This window comes from Rhea pennata, chromosome 1, assembly GCF_028389875.1.
Source record: "Rhea pennata isolate bPtePen1 chromosome 1, bPtePen1.pri, whole genome shotgun sequence".
In the NCBI taxonomy this organism is placed as follows: Eukaryota; Metazoa; Chordata; class Aves; order Rheiformes; family Rheidae; genus Rhea; species Rhea pennata.
In genome coordinates, this window is record NC_084663.1 from 152,430,098 (window position 1) to 152,451,705 (window position 21,608).

Genomic DNA, 21,608 nt, shown 5'->3' on the forward strand with positions numbered 1-21,608 from the left:
ATTTTCTGACAAATACATACAGAGACCTGGGAAACAGAGCTAACTACTCAAAGTACTGTAGCATCTGTTTACTAAGAAACTCTCCAGCACCTGTTTGCTCAGGCGCTCTCCAGGAACGTGGGGTCTGCCAGGCAAGTCTGGACTCTATTTATTCTCCTTCCTGAGCAAGTGTAACCACTGGGCCAAAAGATGACCATCACATAAAGCATATTCTCAGCACACAAAGCACAATGGGATTCAAAAAATAGCAGCAGCTGCACCCAAGCCTCCAGATCTACAGGCATTTTAATTCAGCCAGGAAAGGAAAGCCCAAATTGAGAAAAGTAGGCAAAGACTTATCTTAAAACTTGAGCATTCTGTAGGTCCCAAAGGCTGCCAAGTGCTCTCAACTTACAGCTCTCTCTCATGAGCAGGAGTGACTTTCAGCAGGATGGTTAATAGGTTATCACTTGCAGATTATTCAATACAACACTAAGAAAGGTAGCTTTAAATGCCTGGCTGCAAACTATGGTTGTCTAGGAGCTGCCTCAAGACCAGTTCATTTATATAGTGAAGACAATGACTTTTTCAGCCACTTTCACTAGTGAATTAGAAACCTTCTGAGGTGCAAATGAGGTACATAAAGGGATTGCTGAATGCCTCCCTTACATATGATTATTTGTCAAACAGATGCCCATATCTTACATTTGAAAATTTTGTTATAGAAGACATGCACTACTGTTGTTGAAAATTACTGTTGTGATTTTTTTTTCCACACTATTGGTACTGTAAGCATCTCTGCATTACAACTTAAACTACTCACCTTCCAAAAAAGAAAAGAAAAAAAAATCAATACCTGTTGCTAAAACTCTGTAGATTTTACATTTGTAGTGCTACTGAAATGTTCTAGGTTAGGTGTAAAATTTACACTCAAAATTTACATGTTAAAATGGTAAGAAAATTGTTACCCGTATGCTACTTATCTGTACACAAAAATTATTCCCCCCAGCTGACTAAAGTTGAACATGTCTTGAAGCTATATATAAGTGTTCAAAGAAGAACTTCTTAAAACACTGGGAAATACTTCTGTAATTAAAAAAAAAAAAAAGCATTATTTTTAAAAAAAATATTTAAATTCAGTTCTAAATATTTCTGTGCACAAGAAAAGGATATTCTCTGAACTGAAGAATTTGTGCTTTTACATGATCTTCACAGACTTGTCGCAGCTGCTTGTACAGTGTAGCAGAGACTTTATAAGAACAGAGGTTTTCAACGGCCTAAAAAACAAAAAAAAAAATTATAAATGGAAAAAAAAATGAAGTCAGATTTGATCAGATTTGATCAAAACTAATACCAAAGAGAAAAATGTCAGAGTTATTTTTCTATGCACCAAACAAAACTTATCAAAATGAAATGAAATTAGCTAACTATGAAGACAAATTAAGTTTTCATGATCTTTTTCTCTTTTTGGCTCCTTCTCACATTGTCAGACTTCATCCAAAAATAAGATCCATCATTATTGTCTGAGTAATGTTTACAGACACATGTTACAAGAATTTTTTCCTGCAAATACTGTTCAGCAGTGGAACTTTTACAGTAGGTCTATTTTGTGCATCCCCCCTGCACACACACAGACTTAAAAAAAAAAAAATCATTTCTTTTCTCAGTAATCTTCGGGATGAGTGATGAGTTATTGTTGAATATTGATGTACAGCAGCATTATTATAGATTAACTGCTTAATCACTAAACATTCTTCCCCACAGACATTTAAATAGGTAGATTTCCAGCTTTCACATCCATCAGTTGAGGTAGAAATAACATCCGAGCTAAACATTGCAACCACTGTCTCTAAATCGTAAATAAATATAGCTATTGTCTTGTCATTTTATTACTCTTTTTTCAGAACATTTCCACTGATTCATACATTATTGATAAAAAATGTAAACTCAGGAACTTTTAAATAAAGACTTGGAACTGATTTATTGGACCCTCAGAGTATTTAGTTGAGGATTTATCCACAGCTGATTAAGAAGATCAGTTCTGCCCCAAAGCAAGCATTTCTTTGGTTGCTCCTTTAATGTAAACTGAGTTGTTATGCAGATGATCTAGACTATGCTGAGACACCTCTAGAAAGCTACACAATACTGCTGTTCAGCTATACAATAATTACGTTGTCTTACCCTATTTTCTTCACAAGGAACTCAGTGAGAATGCAAAATAGAAAATGCAGCCCAATGGGATACCACTGCCTATATTTAGCCTGTTCTAGGTGCACTGTGTGTGCTGCATTTCAATAAATTATTTTATTAATAGACCATACCATCTAAAATGAACCACAATAAAGGCAGCCAAATATTTTATGAGAACTGTATGATTTACAGCAAATTTTCTTGGCCATTCAGTGCTCTAAATAAAATTATCATAAGTCATTAGACATGATCTGTAGAACTAAAAATCCAGTCATCTCTTCTTTAACTTCACCTCAACTTTCTTTATTCTGTGAGATGATACTGAAGAGAGTATTGCATAAGACTTAAAGCATTATTTCATTTGGGCAACTGAAACTGACCCACTTTGCTTGAGAGGATTTATAGTGTCCTATTTTGTTGATGAATTTGACGACAGCATCAATGTATATGGAACAAAGTTTCAACACTTCTCAGTGACTTAGTCTTCAATCAGCTTCCCTCAAATTTTATCTTTTTTGGTATTTTATTTCTTTGTACGTAATACAAAATGCTATGCTTGTCAAAGTAATGGTAAAGGTTCATCACTGTTTCACGGGGGCAATGCAGAGGTGAGGGGAGCCTCTTTAAGTAGCAGTACTTGCTTAAGTACCTCAAACTACAGCCTTAAGCACCTTATCAGCTTGGTACCTTCTCTACCTAGTTGTTTCTGCTTTCTTGGGGGAGGAGGTGATGGTAACATGATCTGATAATTTCTTTCAACTTCCATTTTATTCGGATTTTTTGCCATCTGTCTTTCTGAAGGAGTTTGATTTGATTCATCCTTCAAACAATTAGTTTAAAAAACAGCTACAATTATCACATTTACAGTGATGCGACACAGAAAACACCACAGACTCCTCAGCTGCATAAATCTAATAAAAGTTATATTTAAAATCACCCCTTTAATGGTTTGTTTAAAACAGTCTTTTCTCTTCATGTTTTTAGCTTGCCAATGATTGCTACTACTTACGTTATTTCCTCTATAGGTTCTTATATCCTGAAGAGTTGATCTTCAAAAACACAGAAAGTGAATTTGTTTCCCAGAGATCTCCCCATGGGCAATTCTAACCTACCTGATGTCATTTTATTTAAATGCATATCAACTAATGGCTTCATCAACTTTGATGTAATATTAAAAAGAAAAATCTCACTCTCACATAGTGACATAGGTGCCTACATTGTTTTTTGATCCAACTAAAAAAAAATGAAGTAAGCTGACAAATTCAACATGAGTGGTATCCACACTTAATCATTTTGCACATATTTTATGATACTGTCCAAGACACGGCCTTTCCATACAAATAACTTTCTAGTCAGAACACTTGTTTTCTTTCATTACTATGACTTTTTTCCATCCTACTCTATATCATCAAGAAAGGCAATGTCACTCCATCTCAATTTATTTATAAGCTTTTTGCAAAAGTAGTTTTCCTTTATCACTCATTCCTCACTTGACATTTCTTCGCACTGCTCCACCTTCTCTATCCAATCAATACAAGCTACCTGTACCAAAATCTTTGCAAGTTACCACTAGGGATCATTTCTATTTTAGTAGAAGAAAGTTAACTGCCACCCTTCAGTTGCTCATTGACTACATCCCTGCCAAGCACCTTCATGCTTTATCTCATGCCGTTTTTAATGCTTTGAAAGAAGTACCCTTCAGATTGTTCTTCACTCTTTCTTCAGCTACTATGCCAAATCAGATAGATAAATCAATAAGTTTAAAAGCAGGCTGGTATACTAGCCTGCTTACCACATTTGAGCCTTGTAGGCCTCTCACTTCCTCTCAAAATGCCAGATAAAGACGCACACAAAAAATCCCTGATAGTAAAAAGAACTAATACACACACAAAAATATTCCCCTGTAGACTCTGTGCTCACCATTAAGCTCTTAAGAATGATCTGTAAGTACAGATCAGGTTTCCAAAAGATGATGTACTTGGTCTTTTTTTTTTTTTTTTCCTTCAGCATGAAAGTAAGTATGTTCACATAGACAGACTCACATCCACTACTTAGGGTGCAGGAATATTTCTGATTTGCACCACTACTTGACATATTACTGAACTGGCCTTATAACGAGCAGTTTTTGCAAATGAGCATATAAACAAAAAAGGGAAGAAACAGTTTTCCCTTTATAGTTTATCTGAAATCTCTTCTTCTTCTGCAAGAACTCAAGTCTATACTTGATTTCATGCCCATATTACTTATATCTGATTTCTGAGCCTCTGAAAACAAGTTAGGTGAAATTCAAACCATCTGCACGTTTTTAGCTAGGCATGAAAAAGCAAGATTTTTCAAATGTTAAGTTTAAAATCATAAAATGTGTTATGTACTTCAAACTCTGCAAACATCTAAGTAATAACAGATGATTAAATCACAGCCAGGTTATTTATTTAAAAGCACCAAATTATATGAATTGAATATAGATTTATTTAATCAGTCGTTTTACACCCATATATTAAATATCTTAACTAATCATAGAGAAAAGTGTAGCCAGCTCTCAAATTTATGCTGATTGAGCACAAACCTAACATAGACTGGATTTTTCCTCCCTCATAGTCTACACTTTTCAAACACCAAACCTACCTCTACTAAACATTTAGAAGATTTTTCATAGGAATATTAATGTTTTAAGTCTTGATCTGACAATGAGATCCACATCTGCAGATCAAACACCTGCATCCCCAAAGCCTCATAATAACTTCAACTATGTAGCCCAACCTACTGTATTAGCAGTTTTTTGATAACCACAATTATTGAAAAAAAAAAACCTTGAAGTTGCATATCTCAAAGCATTTGCATTTAAAAAACCCCAAAACTAGACCAAGTATAAACAGAGAAAATGGTAAAGAAGAAATAGTTCATGCTCATTTCTCATTTCTTTCTTTTACCCCTCCTATCCACTATCCAGCAATTTAGAAGTTTCAGCAATAATTTTTCACCTTTTAACAGAAAAATTTAAGACACTGGTTCTTCCAAAAATGTAACAGTAAGATGAACTAGAGGCAAACTGATATTTTGTTGCCGACTCAACTTCAATCCCCAAAAAACTATTGATGATTAAGCCTAATTATTATTACAATCATTATTTAACATGCTCTTCACTAGACATCGAAGTACATACAGAAGAGAAATCATCATACAACATATGTCTGCATAACCAACCAAGAGTAACATCCTATTTTCAGTATCCTGAATAGGTAGAGTTTGGGAGAGACTGACACTCAAATCTCAGCCCTGCCCAGACACAGTTTTCCATGTCTCACAATATAATTTGCTTTTCTATAACCTCAGACCCAGGTAGTTCTCCCTGGGCCTGAGAGCCACTCTTCCATAAAAGTACAAAATGTCTAGAAGAAGAATACCAAGAAAACAGTTTGAACATGCAATCCACTCCTAACAAATCAAGACACGTTCTATTTAATCAGTAAGTATATGAAAGTCTCAAATCAGTTAATTTCCTGCCTGTTACAATAAACTTAAAAAAAATGCGTCTTACCTGGTAGAGCTCTTCAAGGTTGTATTTAATAGAAACGCTACTCTGTATCGCTCCCACTGCTTCATGAAGTTTTTGCCAAGTGTCCTGAGTATAATTATCTGGTAATTTCGGCCTTTCTGTGGGGAAAAAGAAAATGAAAAAGACACAAGCAGTCAAAAACTGACCACCCAAGGAACGGCTATTTGTAGCGATCTTTTCCAGCCTGCTTTATTCAATTCCACCACGTGACGTTTTGCTTGATCCTTTACATTGGAAACAAACAACGACAACGACGACAGTAATAACGCGACCAATTCTGCGCGTCTCCCCGGCACCGGGGCGGGCGCCGGGCGCAGCAGGCGCGGAGACCCCGCGGCGCTCAGCGCGGGCCCCGCGCACGGCGGGCAGGCGGCTGCCGCGACCCCCGGCGGAGCCGTTAAACGTGCGCTGGGCGCCCGAACCGAACAGGCGCTCTGCGGCCCCAAACCACCCGCCCGCTCCCACTGCGCCCTTAATTCAAGGCGCGGACGGTACCAGAAACGTTCTCCGCGGCGCGGAGGCGCCTCCCTCGCGGAGCCAGGGCCGAGGCCGAAGAGCCCGGCGGCGGCGCCCCGGGCGACCACAACCCTCCCCCCCGCCAACCACCACCCGCCGCTTCCCCGCTGGCGGCGGCCCGGCCAGCAGGAAGCAAAGGTCGGGAAAGGGCAGGGCCGCGGCGCTGGCACCGGCACCTGCCGGCAGCGCCGGCCCCGCACCCACCTCTGAAGTTCTTGATCACGAGTTTCTTGGAGGAGGCGGTCGCGCCGCCGCCGCCGCCTCCTCCTCCCCCTCCCGCGGCGCGGGTGGTGGCGGCGGCGGCGAGCGAGGCGGGCTTGGTGAGCCCGTTGGTGTGCCCCACCAGGGCCGACAAGTGCGGCTTCTTCTGCGGCTCGTCCGCCATCTCCGCCCCGGGCGCCGCGTCCGGCCAGGGCCAGGCGCTGAACTGGGCTGGGCCGGGGCCGGCTGCGTCCCCGCCTCCCTCCTCCTCCTCCCGCTGCTGCTGCTGCTGCTGCTCCGCGGCCACCGCCCTCCCCCGCCGCCGCGCCGCCCTCCCGGCCCTGCCCGCGGGTGGTTGCCAAGTTCAGCCGCGCCGGGCCGGGCCGCGCCGCGCCGGCCCTCACCGAGCGCCGCCCGCCGCTCACAAGATGGCTCCCGCGGCCGCCGCTGAGGCAGCCCTGGCCGCGCCCGCCTTGCTGCGGGCGGCAGCCGCGCCCGGGCTGGGCCGTAGCCGGGACGATCCTTCCCGAGGGCCTCGGCCCTCTCCGGCTTTCTTTAGCGGTGCTGGGCGCGAAGCTGCATCACGCTTTCCTAAGGAGTCGGGTGCACGCTCAGATAAGGAGCGTTTCTAACTCCGAGCTCGTTTTCGTGGCTTGCTGCCGCCGCGCCGGGGACAGGAGCTGCAGCGGAACCACGATGAGAGCCGCTATCCGTGCTCTGGTCACCGGCTATCGGAAATCCAGTCGGAGCGCAGACAGACATCGCGGCTGTCACAGTGCGTGTGTGGGAGCAGCGTTTATACTTACAAGTATCTCACATTCACAGCTCAAAGCAACACAAAAGCTTCAGAAGAGTACAAAAACGTTCAAAAGCAGCACAAAAGTTTCAGAAAGGCACAGAAACGCTCAAACACTCGACTTTGGTGACATTATGTTTGCACAGGCCCTCCAGCACTCCTTGCAGCAGTATCATTCTGGAGAGCACAGCCATAAACAGCCAGAAAGTGCAAAAGAGTGTTAAAACTAGGGGGGCCGCTGGGGAAGATGGCAGTTCCTCAACACAATGTGTTTGCTGCCGCTAGCGTCCAGGCAAACAGGGCAGCTCGGACCCGGCCGCTGAACGTGATGCTGCGCCTGACTCTTGCCTAGGGAGGATGTGAGCCCCTCTCCGACGGAGCGAGCAGAGGGCCAACAACAGCCCGAGCTCCCCATCCTTCAGCACCACCTCCCCGCCGGCAACAACCGCGTCACCCCCTGCGCGCCCCTGCGGCCGCTGACACCGCCACGCTCCGCCCCCTAACGGCCAGCACGCGCCGACGCACGAGGTTTATCTCTGACGCTCGGCCCCCCCCCTCCCGGCACCGCCCACTGCGCCTTCCCATTGGCCGCCGGACGCAAGCCACGCCCCCCCTCGCCCTTGGGGGCGGGGAAGGAGAGTGAGCAGCGCCGTTCCGGCGTGAGGAGCGCAGCAGGAGTCCGGGGAGAGGGATCACGTGATCCCTCAGTCCCTTCCCCCGCCTGTACAGGCGAACGAGCGGTGTCACGTGGCGCGGGCGCTGCCGTTGGCGTGCCCCCCCCCGGGGCGCTCCGGCTTGCCGGAAGTGTCGCGCCGCGCGCCGGAAGTGTCGCGTCGCTCCGTGGCTCGAGGGTGGCGTGCGGTGAGGCCGGGCAGAGCGTGGTGGAGGGGCCGCCCTGAGCCGCCGGGGATGAAGGGCGAGGGGCAGAGGTACCGGCGGGGGTGTGCTGGGGCGCGGGGCCGGCTGCGCGGCGGGCAGGAGAGCAGCCCGCGCGGGTGTGTCCGTGCGCGGCCGAGGCTTTCCTCCCTTCTCAGTGCTTTGGTGCTCGTTTTCCCCTGCGCACACGCTCTGCGCAGCACGCAGGGTGCGCTCGTATTCGGCTTTGCTTTCCCTGAGCCTCCGTCCCTTTTCCTGAATCCAGTAGCAATTGCCGAGCTTGGCATGACTTGGTAAAGTCACGCTAAGTTGCTTGAGAGGAAAGAAGGGATCTAGGTGAGATTCTGTCACTTCGTTATTCTCTAAAATTTCTGTTGGTCTGCAGAACGTGATACAGCTCCATTTAATCTGGGACTCCTGCCTCTTCTTTTACTTTAATGGCGCATATCACCATAAACCAGTATTTACAGCAAGTAAGCAAGCTTTTTTTGTGTGGGGGGAGGCACTATGAGAATATAAGGACTTTTTTTTTTTTTTTCTGAAAATATATTGCCTTGTTTAAGAAATCGGTTGATTAGATCAATCTAGAAAGTGTAATGTGGTAAATAAATATACTTAATGCTGTGATAAGTATGCCACCTGTCTGCTGAGGATACTTTCCTGGAAAATGTGATGTTTACTGATAGGATGGGTAGTAAAGCAATTTGTCCATAAGAATTAATGTGGTGGGATTGCATGTGTGCAGGGATTTAGGAAATATACACAATATAAATGCAGAGATGCTGTGTGTGGCAGGAGGATGGAGATGTAGGAACAGGATTGTAAGGATCTTCAGCTGGACTGAACACTCAATGTCAAACTTACAGTTCTTGTTGCTTCTTTTTGAATCATCATATTCTTATCATTGTTATTATATTCCTTTCTTGAATTAGGATCAATCAAGTCAATCGAATGAGGGACAGAAAAAGTGAATAGTTGTTTGGTGCTCAGTCTCAGAAAATGAAGCAGCTGAGATCTCTCAGGAAAGTGATCTGCTCTGAAAAGTCAGCATCTTTTCCAGTTAACAGTCCCAGTGATCCTGCCTGTCCATCCTCCATGCCATATATGCTGTGAAAGTAATTTCAGATGTTTGTTAGAGTTCCTTTCACAATTCTCATGCTTTATTTGTCATATTTTTATGTCTTGGTAGGAAAAAAAAATCTTTGCTGTACTAAGGGTGAAAACTCACAGACTAAAATAGCATGGAAAGCAGCAAAACTGAGGGGGGAAATATAAAGTCAACTACTTGGAAACAAACACAGTCTCTGGAAGAGTTTAAGTACAGGAGAGTTAATATTACCTTTTGCAGCTAGTTTATATTATAAGACAGTAAGTTCATGTGATATCTATTTACAAGTTCTGATCAATGACAGGATCAAATTCCATCAGCAGCAGCACAAATGATAATATTCAAAGACTTTTTTTGTGCTTCACATATATTTGATGCTTGTAAGTCCAACTGGTCTTTTAAAGAACTTCTTAAAATCTATTTCGTAACTGTTATCTTCAGATGCAAAACACAAATAACTTCTTTTAGGCTTCCCTAATTTGGTTGTATTCTACAAATATATACACAAACCTGTGTTTATCTCACCTCCTCACCTGATCACTTTTTGAGAAACACATGTATTAAAAATACTATACCGATATCGACTCTTTCATTTTTAAATTTTTAAAAACTCATGTTTGGGAACGTGAGATATTGATATGGCTGAACAGTGATAACAAGATGGCTTCCTTAGGCATGTGTGAATATGTTGTCTGGCTGTGGCTAGGTTATATTTTGTAATGTGTTTATTTTCCTGGGTAGGTACAAGAAGCCATCGACAGCAGAGATGGACAATTTTGTGCAGAATTGGTATCATTTAAGCATCCACATGTTGCCAACCCTAGGCTTCAAGTAAGAATCTGTTATCCTGAGAAAATCTGGTTTTGCCTCATTTGTTCTGCATTTGTTTTCTTTCGTTTTCTTTTTTCTCCATATAGGTTCTTTTCTCCCAGGTAAAAACCTCAGAAACGTGCTTTATAGGCCACAGCAGGATCCTCTTGTAGGTTTCTTCTCCCCTTTCTTTTTCAAGGATTCTGTCTGTGTGTCTCCATTTTTTCCTCCACTTTGAACTGTTTTCTGGATAGGCATTTTGAAGGCTCCCTGTGGCCAGATTTGCAATAGTGAGTGAAGTGGCACAGTGGGAGTGGATATCAAGATCAAATCAGTTGGTCCTGAGGATCCAGTCCTTGCACTATATGTTTCAGAGGCTTTTGTCTAAGACTAGCTGCAGTCTGGTTCTGTCAGCAAAATGAATGCTAGCAGTTGCATTGCACTGAATGTGAGCCTTAATACAAGGTTTTGGTAGCTAGGAAAGGCTTGCTGGCGTAAGACTGCCATGACAAAATACCCATAGGATGTTCTGTTTCTGATGCAATTTATGTTCTTCTAATATTTCATTAATTTATTGTGTACTTAGCTTCCATCTCCAGAAGAAAAGTGTCAGCAAGTTCTGGAACCACCATATGACGAAATGTTTGCAGCGCACCTAAGGTAATGATGGACCAGGAATGGACAATTCACTTGTGAGGCATGCAGTAGTGATGGAGAAACATATCGTTAAGTTTGTTTAATTATTTTAAAGGGCTTACATCTGAAAATTTGTTATTTGCTGCTCTAATTAACAATGCTAGAATTGCAGGAAATGGAGACTTCTCAGTCTCTTTGTGTAGACCTTAGTTTATGCACCTGGCAGTCATCTTATATAGCCCTTGACACAGCTTTGGATTTGGTGCTTGCTCTTTCCTTTGTTCTTTTTTTAATAGTTAAACAAGAATTCAGAGTGAAATAAGGAGGAGAAAGAAGTGGAGGAGGCTAGAAATTTTGGTCATAAAAGTAATCTTAAGCAGCTTTAAGATTCAAATAATTCTGCAAGGCTTTTATTGGAAAAAAAAAATCAGTATTAATGCTATGTTTTAGCTCACTCTCAGAAGTCTTGAACTTTTCTTTTCTTTTCTATGCCAGTCTCAGTGAGAGTTTCCATAAGCATTAGCTTGTTACAGTTGATAATGTACAGATTATAGAAATAAAATAAATCCCTGTTCCTCTCAGATCTGTTTTCCACAACTGTCAGACTCAGTGCCATACTAAAATGCTTGTGTTGCTGTGTTAGAAATATTTCTAAAAAATATTTCTGTTTTAAGTAGATTGTAAAGCTCTATACCTATTAAAAGGCAAAAAAGGGAGAACTGTTCGTCTTCAGGTATAGGATACTTTCTGATTTACTAATGTTCCTTCTGACAGGTGCACTTATGCTGTTGGAAATCATGACTTTATAGAAGCCTACAAATGCCAAACAGTTATTGTCCAATATCCTTTCCCATAAATCCTGTACATTGTTTTCAGATTAATTTTATATTTTTTTTTGTAATAAGTTATCCTTACCTTTATAATTTTGAATTGTTCTGCTTCCAAACATGCTTTGGCTGTTTAGATCTGTAAGCAAGGAGATCCAGATACACTTTTCTCCTTTCAGCTTTCTGTGGGAATAAGAAAACTGACATTTGCCTTTAAAATAGAATATTAACTTCTCGCAGAATATAGGAGACTCCCAAATCATTAATGTACATCCCAATTTATATTTAGCTGGAGGAGAAGGTACTGATAAAGAAAGTTGCTATTCTTTCAGTGACTGATGCTTTTCACTGTTTTGCTGCAGCACTGAGGGGGGATGTGGCAGTTTCTTACTGTTCTTCCTTCCTGTGTCTTTGCATCTTGGCTTCTCGTTACTTGCCATTTCGTTCATTTCTACCTTTTCATAGAGCACATAATATACTATATCATACAGCTCTTCTGTTTTTTAAAATCTATGCTTCGTTTCATAGCATTTTAAATTTTCCTATATACAATACATCTTTCCTGCGTGCATTTCAGGCACATAAAGAAGAAAACTGGTGAGTACATTGTAAAGAGCTGTACAAAACTAGGCTCTTTCTTTCATTGTTGTAATTCCACAGCAGTCAAACTAAGATTATACCTATAGTTTTTATTTATCTCCAGTGATAAATTGAATGCAACCTAACTGTTTTTGCTACCTGTTTGAATTAGAAGTATGTCCAGAAGTACGAAAGCTGAACATCTAAGCGTAATTATGTAGAATGAGCCATAGGCAAATATGAAGAATGTGTTCAAGGCAAGATGGTAGGATTTGTTTTTGTTTTGGGGGATTTTTTTTGCCATGAAGCCACAGTAAAAAGGCATCTGAATAAATTATTCCTTTATTGTCAGATTTCTGAAATGCTGAGATCTTGAAGATCTGTTCTTTTAAAAATACATCATCTTTATTTAAAGATTCCTGTATGTTTATCTAGTTTTGTGACCAAATAGCAAGAAAAAATGCCTATTTCTCATGCCTTGCTTATTGCATGGTTTGCACATACTAAGTGTACAAAATTTTATTTTTCTAGGGCTTTACCTATTATGTACGCCGTAGCTCTTGATCTTCGAATTTTTGCTAATAATGTAAGTAGATCTGAACTGTACATTAACAACCTCATTACTTTTATCTGTTAGGAATTTGCATGATGGAAACATTTTACATTTACTACATTAGCCTGATTTTTGCTCATTACTGTTAAACAAGTTTAAAAATGTGTACATCTAAAATTTTGCTGTCACACTAAATTCTATCCAATTGTTCTGAAAAACTGGGTTGCTCAGTCTGTCCGCCTTCTATTTGAAGCTTGAACAAGCAAAGTTCTGAGGACCTGTGGGCACTCTCCTCACAGCAGTTGCTTAGAGTATATAAGGTGATTAACTTCTGTCTCTGCAGAGTAGCCTGGGGGCACAAATAATTATTTCTATTTCCTGCCTCCTTGTCCCTTCTTCTAGCTGTGTGGTACTGCTTTTAATCTCATTGCAACCAATATTGAGCCAGTACAACTGCTGACAAATTTAAAAAAAAAATTATGTTAGTTTTCTAAGGCTAGAGAATTGAAGTTTAGGGATCTAATGAGAGCTGGATGGCCCCAAGTACGCAGCAGGTTTGTGACCTTGCTCCTAGTTACTTGACCTGAAGCGATCAAGTTAGAGTTCAAGTTAGGTTAAGAGTTTGACAGTGTCCCCTATTTTCATTGTTGGTATACTCGAACACTTCAGTATGTCCAAGCGTACACAAAACAACACATTCACGTGCTTGCACAGAGAAGGGGGGTGTATGCGCACGCATGCACGCACACACGTACATCCCAGCTGTGCCATGAGTTTCGATTTTCTAGCCAGGTTAGATGAATTTGTATATTTGAGATGCACAAGAAATGGGTATTTGGGTCTGTCGTGCTGGAAGTATTTGAATCACTTTAGTGTATTCAAAAGATGCAGATGAAGATTTCTGCAGCAAAGAATGATTTTCCCCCCCCACCCTTTTTTTTCCTTACGTTTCACATGCTGGAAGTGAAAGCAAGAGTTGATGTTGTGATAAAACTTGTTAGAAAGCACATAACAAATACCCACCCTGTTTCTTTTCGCCCTTGTTGATTGTTTAAGTTCTGTGTTAATCAGTGCATAGATCTCAGATCTTTCTCACTTTACATGAGTAATGTTGCCAACTCATTGTTTTCTTTTGGATCTGCAACATATGTGGGTTTTTTTTCCCTGAACATCTCAGGTTCTAGCAATGTGTTTCTACTGGAAATGTTGGATTTTGGTTTAAAAATCTAACCTTCCTGTTCGCAGAGAGAAGCGTAATCATAAATTCTAAAACTTTTACTCTTTTTTTTAAATCACTTTAGTTTGCTCTTATTTAAAAGACAGGCTGTTTTGCTTGACTCTTGGTCTTTGAAAACTTGAGTTATAGCTAAATTGGAGCATTATCACTCTAAGATAATTCTGAATTTAGGTGTCTGAGTGCTGCATTAAGCTTAATAGAGCTGAAGCTAATAGTGCTAAGTGCTGTTTGCAAATTCTGATTGTCTTCCTGTGCATAAAGTTGGGTGCAAGGTGTTCAGAAGCCTCTCCACGCATTTTATTTATTTTTAAATTACTTTTTTTTCTGTAAGTTTGAGTACTCTCAGGATTTGGGGAACAGCAGGTATACAGGCATGACAAATCTGTTATTTTAATACTTTACAAAATGCTGTAGTAAGGAACTAAACTGTTTACAACCCAGTGAACCAGGATGTAGAATTACGCATTGTTTTTTGCCATGTAATGGTAGGCAGATCAACAACTAGTGAAGAAAGGGAAAAGCAAAGTTGGTGACATGTTGGAAAAAGCAGCAGAATTGCTCATGAGCTGTTTTCGAGTCTGTGCCAGTGACACGTAAGTGACAGATCCTGTCTAGAATTTGCACTATCGAATTGTTAAGTTCTTAACTTTAAAGTTTTCTCCATTCACAAAGGCTATATTTGTGTCAGAATGGACACTTTTGGGGCTCACTTTCTCTCACTTTGTTTTGTCTTCACTATTAACTACAGCTAGGGAGGCCTCCCTTGAGGTTTAACATTCCTAGCAGATGTTATTGGGAGGGTTTGATTATGTCTGTCTGGAAAGACCATTAACCCTTTTGTACTTCACTAGTTGTGAATTTTGTCTGCCCCCTTGCAATTAGACTGGATGAAGATGATTCTTCAGTTTCTACTCTTAGCAATTTTAATGCTTCCCAAGTGGAGAAAATGCTCTTCCCCCCCCCCCACCTGTTTTTCTTTCACCTTGAATATTGGAGACAACTGTTATTGTAGCATATTTGTTAAAGATGGGAGTAAGGAGCTTGCCAGTCACAAATAATATCGTCTTGCTTGACATCTCTCATGTTGAGAAGGAAGACAGCAGAGCTGTCTTCAGGATTAGAATTGGAACAAACATTCTGTTTTGACAGTCCTGGTATGGTTTAAGACGAGAAGTTTGGCCATGTCCTTCACTTTCAGTCATACTCTTACCCTGAAAACATCCATAAAGTATCTGTGGAGGGAATGTAATATAAGAACAAAGTCATTATTTTCTTACAATGTTCAATACTTGTGGATTTTTTTCTTACGACAGTCGAGCAGGCATTGAAGATTCCAAAAAGTGGGGCATGTTGTTTCTCGTGAATCAGCTATTTAAAATTTATTTCAAGGTAGGATTCAAGTCTGGTAAGCTTTTTTTTTTTTCTTTTGTATTTCATATTCTAAGTCAAATTTATCCTTTTTTATGATTGTTACATGCCTACACCTTCTGAGTAAAATGCAATTTTTTTAACAGATCAACAAGCTCCATCTATGTAAGCCCTTAATTAGAGCAATTGACAGCTCAAATCTGAAGGATGAATATAGTATGGCACAGAGAGTTACGTACAGATATTATGTTGGACGCAAAGCGATGTTTGACAGTGACTTTAAGCAAGGTACTGTGTGTCAGTAGGACAGATTTGAACTCTCACTGCTTTGTGTGAATCTGGCTGATGTCACATGTTTAACTCAAAACCTGTGCAGGAGGTGCAGTTGTGTTTTTGCACTGAGCAAAGGAAAGTCATGCTAAGTGATCCAAGGGCCCATAGGCTGAGTCAGATCTGAGATGATTGGTCTATATGATACTTCTAATTGTAGTATACGCCCAGTTTTAAAATGTTTGTATCTGTGAAGTTCTCTGTAGTCTTCCTAATACACTGTAAGCATGCATAATAAAATAAGTATCTTCTGAATGAGCATCAGCATGTTAGGTTTGTCAAATGTTTTACAATATTCTTCTTGAAGTTGCTGTATGCTATGTAGGAAACCTTCAGCAAACTGTACTGTATAGTTAGAGTCCCTGCCCGAATGAGCCATTAGTTTAAAGGAAAAGATGGATCCTGGAGCTGGTTTTACTCCCTAAATGATTTCCTTTGGTTGTCAGGCTTGTCTTTTTTTCTCTCTCAGTAAAAACTGATAGACTTCTCACACTCTCATGCTGTACACACTGGTACATTTTTGCAGATCAACAGATGTGTGCATCAATCACATGCTGTTTACATCCCCTGAAGGACCTAATTTGTGTGTTTGGAAAATGTTCTTTGTTTCATTAGAGCTTCATGAGATTCCTCCTCTTCTGTAGTAGTACCACAATAACATTACTGGCTTGAGCTGGAAATTCCGGTGTCATTTGTAACTGTTACCTCTGACACCTAGACATTGACATGTTTTCTTCCTCTTTTTGAAAGAAGATTCATTTTTCTGGTAATGCTCTCTCTGGTGTGATTCACTGGTAAATTTACAGTAATTTTTTAAGGTATTTTGATTAACTTGCTTCTTACGTGATTTAAAATGTAATGGGCTTAGCCTAAAAATGGCATTAAGCACAGAATTTGGCTTGTAGTTTTAATTAGTTTTGCTGCTGACTCTTGTTACTCAGTATTCTTGTTTGTGTCTGCAGCTGAAGAATATCTGTCATTTGCCTTTGAGCACTGTCATCGCTCAAGCCAGAAAAACAAAAGAATGATTTTGATCTACCTGCTGCCAGTAAAAATGTTGTTGGTGAGTAGATGTTACACTCCCAAATCATTTTTTTGGGGGCAGATGGGCCATACTGGGTATCAGCTTGATTTTGTTTTTTGCTTACTGGTATTCAGAGGCTGTCCGTGCCTGATCCATAGAAGTCGACATACAGTTTTTGTACAGCTGGAGACAGAAAATGTTGATTTGTCATCTATATGCAAAGTAGGAAAAGGGGTGAAAAAAATCCTAAATACTTTCCCCCATCTTTCTCCTACCTCTCTCAAAAGTAGAACCTGAAGTTACTTATCTAATAAAAATGAGTGCTTCTCCAAACAACTCCAAGTTAGAACAACTTAGCAGTGTAACTGATGTCATGTAGTAGAGTGCTCACCTTGCGGTCAGCTGTGCACAGATGGGCCAGGGAATTTGTGGATTCACTACTACAAATCTGTATTTGTTTCATCTGGTGGGAGTAAAGAGGATGTGCAAGTAGTTTGCTGAAGTTAAGGCAGTTTTGCCATAGGAAAGGAAGGACTCTCATCTTTGGGCTTTCTAATCGCATCTTGTGTGTTTACCTGTTTGAGGCATGTCATAAGTGTCAAGTAGAGCATTTTGATTTTGATGGCAGAACAAATCAATGAAGACTTGTGTACCATTTGATCATCTTATCTTTTTATTTAAAGAATTAAGTGCTACTCTGCTTCTTGTTCCTGTCCTTCCCTATCCACTGTGGTGCCATTTTTTTGTTTCCTCAGTTACTGTGATTACACAAATCTAATTCAGTATAACTGACGGGACAAGAATAAGATTTTAGAGTGTTTTCTGCTCCTGGCCATATTGCCAAAGGGATTCTGCTCCCAGTGGAGAATATTTTTATCATCGTCTTGAGAGAGTTTCCATCTTCTGCTTTTGCCCCAACCTTTTCATGACTATTTCCTTTCTGTGCTCTGTATCCAGCCCCCTGCAGTGTCAATTCAGTTATTACTCTGCAGCTGTCTTTTAGAGACAGAAACCCATTATAGGTAAAGGGGGAGTTTAGTAGGTATAATAATTAGATTCTCTTTTTCATTTTTATTTATTGTCTTTCTTACTAGTTGTTTTCAGCTCAATCAGTGGTAGGGTTGACAAAGCAAAATGAATAGCCTTCCTATAAATTTTGCCACCTTTGACTGGGAGCCTCAAGGTGGTGGGTCCTTTAGAACCTACTGTGGCTCTTACGGAGCAGTTCTAGTGTACAAGAGGCACTGAAGAATCCAAGTAAAGGTCATTGTTTTCACGGTTGCTTTTTTAATCAGGATCCAAATATTACCATGAACCTTAAATCATACAAAAATAGCTTGGGTGGGGTGGTTTTTTTGTTTTGGATTTTTTCTTTCTTTTTTTTTTTTTTTGTTGTTTTTCCCCCTAGCAGCTCTCAGTAAACATGTAGCTGAGTTCTGCTCTCGGATAGTCCTCCAACCAGGAAAGGAGTTACCAGCAACATAGGATAATGGTAACTAAATTTAAAGTCTGACCGAGTCAATGTGCAACCTGATCTCTGCTGTGCAGGGAGGGGAAAAAAATAAGTTTCTTTTGGATACTGTACATGATTCAAAATCTTACCCGATCTAATAATGAGAATTCGTTTTTTTTTTTTGAAATTTAAACTTTCTTTTTTGTAAGAAAGGACATTTGTATGTCCATATGGAGGCATAGTGGAAAAAATAATCTGGTACAGACTGAGCTAGCACTTAACTGTGCTGAAACACTGCTTGTATGATTAGTAGTGCTTGGGATTCCAGCAGTTCTTTTGTTTGCAAATTAGATCATACAATCATAGCATGCCATTTACATCAACCTAGGCCTCATGTCACAGGATCTTGATTTTACAAGTTTGAAAACTGTTCCCCAGTAGCTAGAAAAAGACTCTCTGAACCCTGATGTATAGGTAGGTATCATGAGCCGTGTTACAGGGTGTTAGGTGGGGCAATGTTTTACAAATACTTTTATTCATCTCTTGTTCTGTAGCAAAAAAAAAAATAGTTGGACATTTCTCTGACAAATATTTTTATAAATTTTATTTAAAATGCATTTGTCTTTACCCTGGAAAACTTAGAAACCATTTATTTTTCAGGGCCATATGCCAACAGTTCAGCTCTTAAAAAAGTATGACCTTATGCAGTTTGCTGAAGTAACAAAGGCTGTGAGGTATGGTGATTATTTTATTGTATCATATTTGTTCAAAAAAGTGTTACATAGAAGGTATTTATTTGGAATGATTGAGGGGGAAGAATATTCCTACCAAGTCAGTTTGTTTTGTTTTGTTTTGTTTTTTTTCTCAGAAGGGTCAGACCTTCTCATATTTTTATTTCTTCCATACTTGTAGTGAAGGCAATCTTCTCCTGTTGAATGATGCTCTGACAAAGCATGAAACTTTCTTCATTCGATGTGGAATTTTTCTTATTCTGGAGAAGCTGAAAATCATCACCTACAGAAATCTCTTTAAGAAAGTGTAAGCATAACAAGCTCTGTTTTTGCAAAAGCAGATTTAATATGTTTTTACCTAGGATTGAGATAGAAGTACCTGTGTTTGCTGATTCTCTCCAAGAAGCCAGAGTTCTGGTAAAACTGAATTCACTGTGTAGAGTTTTTTACATGATTGTGCATCAATAACAAATTTGTTTTGTTTTGTTTTTCTTTCAGATATTTGCTACTCAAAACTCATCAGTTATCTCTAGATGCCTTTCTGTTTGCCCTGAAATTCATGCAAGTGGATGATGTTGATATTGATGAAGTTCAGTGCATTTTAGCAAACCTTATATATATGGTATGTGCTGCTCTCTTACTTTTTGTTCTTTACAAACTGCAGTCAGTAAAAATTATTAGAGAGAATGAAAGTTTATTACAGAACTATATCAGATCCATATAGCTAAGTCTAAGGTGCTTGTGGGTGTGTATAGTGGTTGATTCACTTGAGACCAATGTGCTAATGTTTTCATTTGCCATGTGGAATTCCTCTAGTTTCTGCCTCAGTTTTCAGGATTCTGGTAAGAGTGCAGTTAAATTTTCGTTACCAGTCCAGTAGTAACCTTTCTAAATGTGCAAGAATATTTATTTCCAAATAGGAAAATTATACCTGAGACAAGAGAGGGATTTGTTCTACATTTGAAGTAAGAAGCTCTTGACACTCTAAATGCTGGAAGAATTCAAAACCTGATTTTTTTTTCATGTTTCACTTACAGCATTTAGTTCTAAATGAGTTTCAGCTATTCATAAACAGATGATACAGACTTGACATCAAAAAGTTTCTAATTAAATCAGGTTTTGGAGTGGCACTGTAGTGGCAGCAGGAAATAAACTGCTGCTGTTTCTGAAACATTGTGGTGTGCTCTTACAATAACAGAGGACGGAATTGAGTGACTGGAAGATCTGTTGCAGTGCTAAAGCCCTACATGTCTGAAAATGAAGAAATCTGTAATTTATTAGATTTGGAATAACAATTAATTTAAAGTATTTTTAAAGCGAGCAAGAGTATACTTACAAACACTACATTTCCTTGAAGAGGCAATAGTCAACTGACCAGTAGAGGGCCCTGGCAATAGGCCTTCAGTCTGACCGCAGTGTTAGTTCACATACATTCTTATGGTTCCAACTTTCTGCCTATCATGTGAGCAGACTGATTTGTATGAATTACTTTTTTTTTTTTTTTAAATTGATAACAAGTGCGGTAATGATTGAGTATACACTCACAGCTTTGCTTGATTTAGTTTGAGGACAGCTGAAGCGCAGGAACTGTGTTACCAGTTACCAGCTTCCCTTTCTAACACAATATCCTTTTTTTTGCCAGGGTCATATTAAAGGGTATATATCTCATCAGCATCAAAAGCTTGTGGTCAGTAAGCAAAACCCGTTCCCTCCACTGTCAACAGTATGTTGAGTATTACATCTTATCCAGGCAAGTACTTCTCTGGTGCTCCTGATCATTAAGAGAACACTGTAAATGGCCTGGTTCATGTCCAGTGCTGGAATACCAAGAACTGTTTGTGGCTCCTTTCCCAGAATGTCCAAGGTTACCAGTGTAACAAAGTGCATTGGCATGAAATGCTCACTTTTTAATGATGGTTTCCATGGGCTTTCTAGATCATAAAAAGTATCTCACCAGGAAATTAAAGCAGAGCATTACAAATTCCTTCTAAAATACTTGAAAGCTTTATAAAAATACTTTATGTTACTATTTCTACATTTATCTTTCTGAAAAGAGAAGTATCATCCTCTGGTACTTATGTTAATCCAGTCTTCAGAGTGGAAATGATGGGTTTGTTCATGGTTTTTGTTTTTAATTTCTTCAATAATGGTATTGAATACTTGCTGATATTGAATATTCTCTTCAGGCCTTCACTAAAAAGTGGAGATGTTGTGCTTGACACAGCTTTACTGTGCCAGTGAAACTTGCAAGTTTAAGTAAATGTCAGATGTTTGTCTGGAGGTGCTCAGAAATGAATTTTCTTTTTTCTTTTCTGTAATTCCTGTAACATTTTGTTTAGTTTTCATCATGATGAAAAATGACATAGCTAAGTAGTTTATCTCTACACCATTTTATTCTCTTTCTGGGGAAGAGATTGCCACTGGGTCCATGATTTTTAAGTATCTGTTCCACTGGCTCTATTATTTCAAGTGTGTGTTCGTGCTTTTTTTTTTTGTACAACTTAACTTTTCCCATGATGATGGTGTCTTGTTTATTTGTTTTTAACAAAATAAAACAAATGTTTGTTTTCCCCCTCTATGGAGTTCCGGCTTTACTTAGGTCTTAATTCCTTACTACTTGTCCAACTAACTGAAGTGCACATGATTCTAAGGGAACATACAGCCACTGTGTATGAAAGAAGTATTTCTGTGTGATAGAAGGGTCAAGTCCCACATCAACATAGGTGTTTAAAGGCTTGGAGTTCCCCTGGCCTTAAATATTATTTGTACAGGTGCTGAAATAAAAATATGGATATGTGGAAACAGATGTTAGGGTAATGCAGATTACAATGACTTATT

The 21,608-nt window shown here is 39.9% G+C and overlaps 2 protein-coding genes across 4 annotated transcripts in view; one reads left to right on the plus strand and one right to left on the minus strand.

Annotated features, from left to right (window-relative positions):
• The window catches only part of CUL4A (cullin 4A), a 41,852-nt gene extending 35,169 nt beyond the window's left edge, over positions 1-6,683 (minus strand). The window contains exons 1-3 of the mRNA XM_062601677.1: positions 6,446-6,683; positions 5,708-5,823; positions 1,153-1,256 (exon numbers count right to left, since the gene is read on the minus strand). Of these exons, the coding sequence (XP_062457661.1) occupies positions 1,153-1,256; positions 5,708-5,823; positions 6,446-6,626 (401 nt within the window). The 5' untranslated portion in view covers positions 6,627-6,683. The remainder of the gene's footprint in view (positions 1-1,152; positions 1,257-5,707; positions 5,824-6,445) is intronic.
• A 1,382-nt stretch (positions 6,684-8,065) lies between these two features.
• On the plus strand, positions 8,066-21,346 carry PCID2 (PCI domain containing 2). Of its 3 annotated transcripts, XM_062601678.1 has the most exons (15): positions 8,066-8,167; positions 8,500-8,587; positions 9,964-10,053; positions 10,619-10,692; positions 11,443-11,508; positions 12,051-12,092; positions 12,606-12,660; positions 14,354-14,457; positions 15,178-15,253; positions 15,379-15,520; positions 16,525-16,625; positions 18,700-18,773; positions 18,952-19,077; positions 19,269-19,392; positions 20,413-21,346. In XM_062601678.1, exons 2-15 carry the CDS (start codon positions 8,552-8,554, stop codon positions 20,500-20,502), a joined length of 1,200 nt encoding a protein of 399 aa, XP_062457662.1. In that variant the 5' UTR covers positions 8,066-8,167; positions 8,500-8,551; the 3' UTR covers positions 20,503-21,346. The 3 variants fall into 3 exon arrangements, with proteins under 3 accessions (XP_062457662.1, XP_062457663.1, XP_062457664.1); XM_062601679.1 differs by lacking the exon at positions 8,500-8,587 and having other exon boundaries at positions 8,094-8,167; XM_062601680.1 differs by lacking the exons at positions 8,066-8,167; positions 8,500-8,587; positions 9,964-10,053; ... (2 more) ...; positions 12,051-12,092; positions 14,354-14,457 and having other exon boundaries at positions 12,638-12,660.
• Positions 21,347-21,608: the final 262 nt, after the last annotated feature.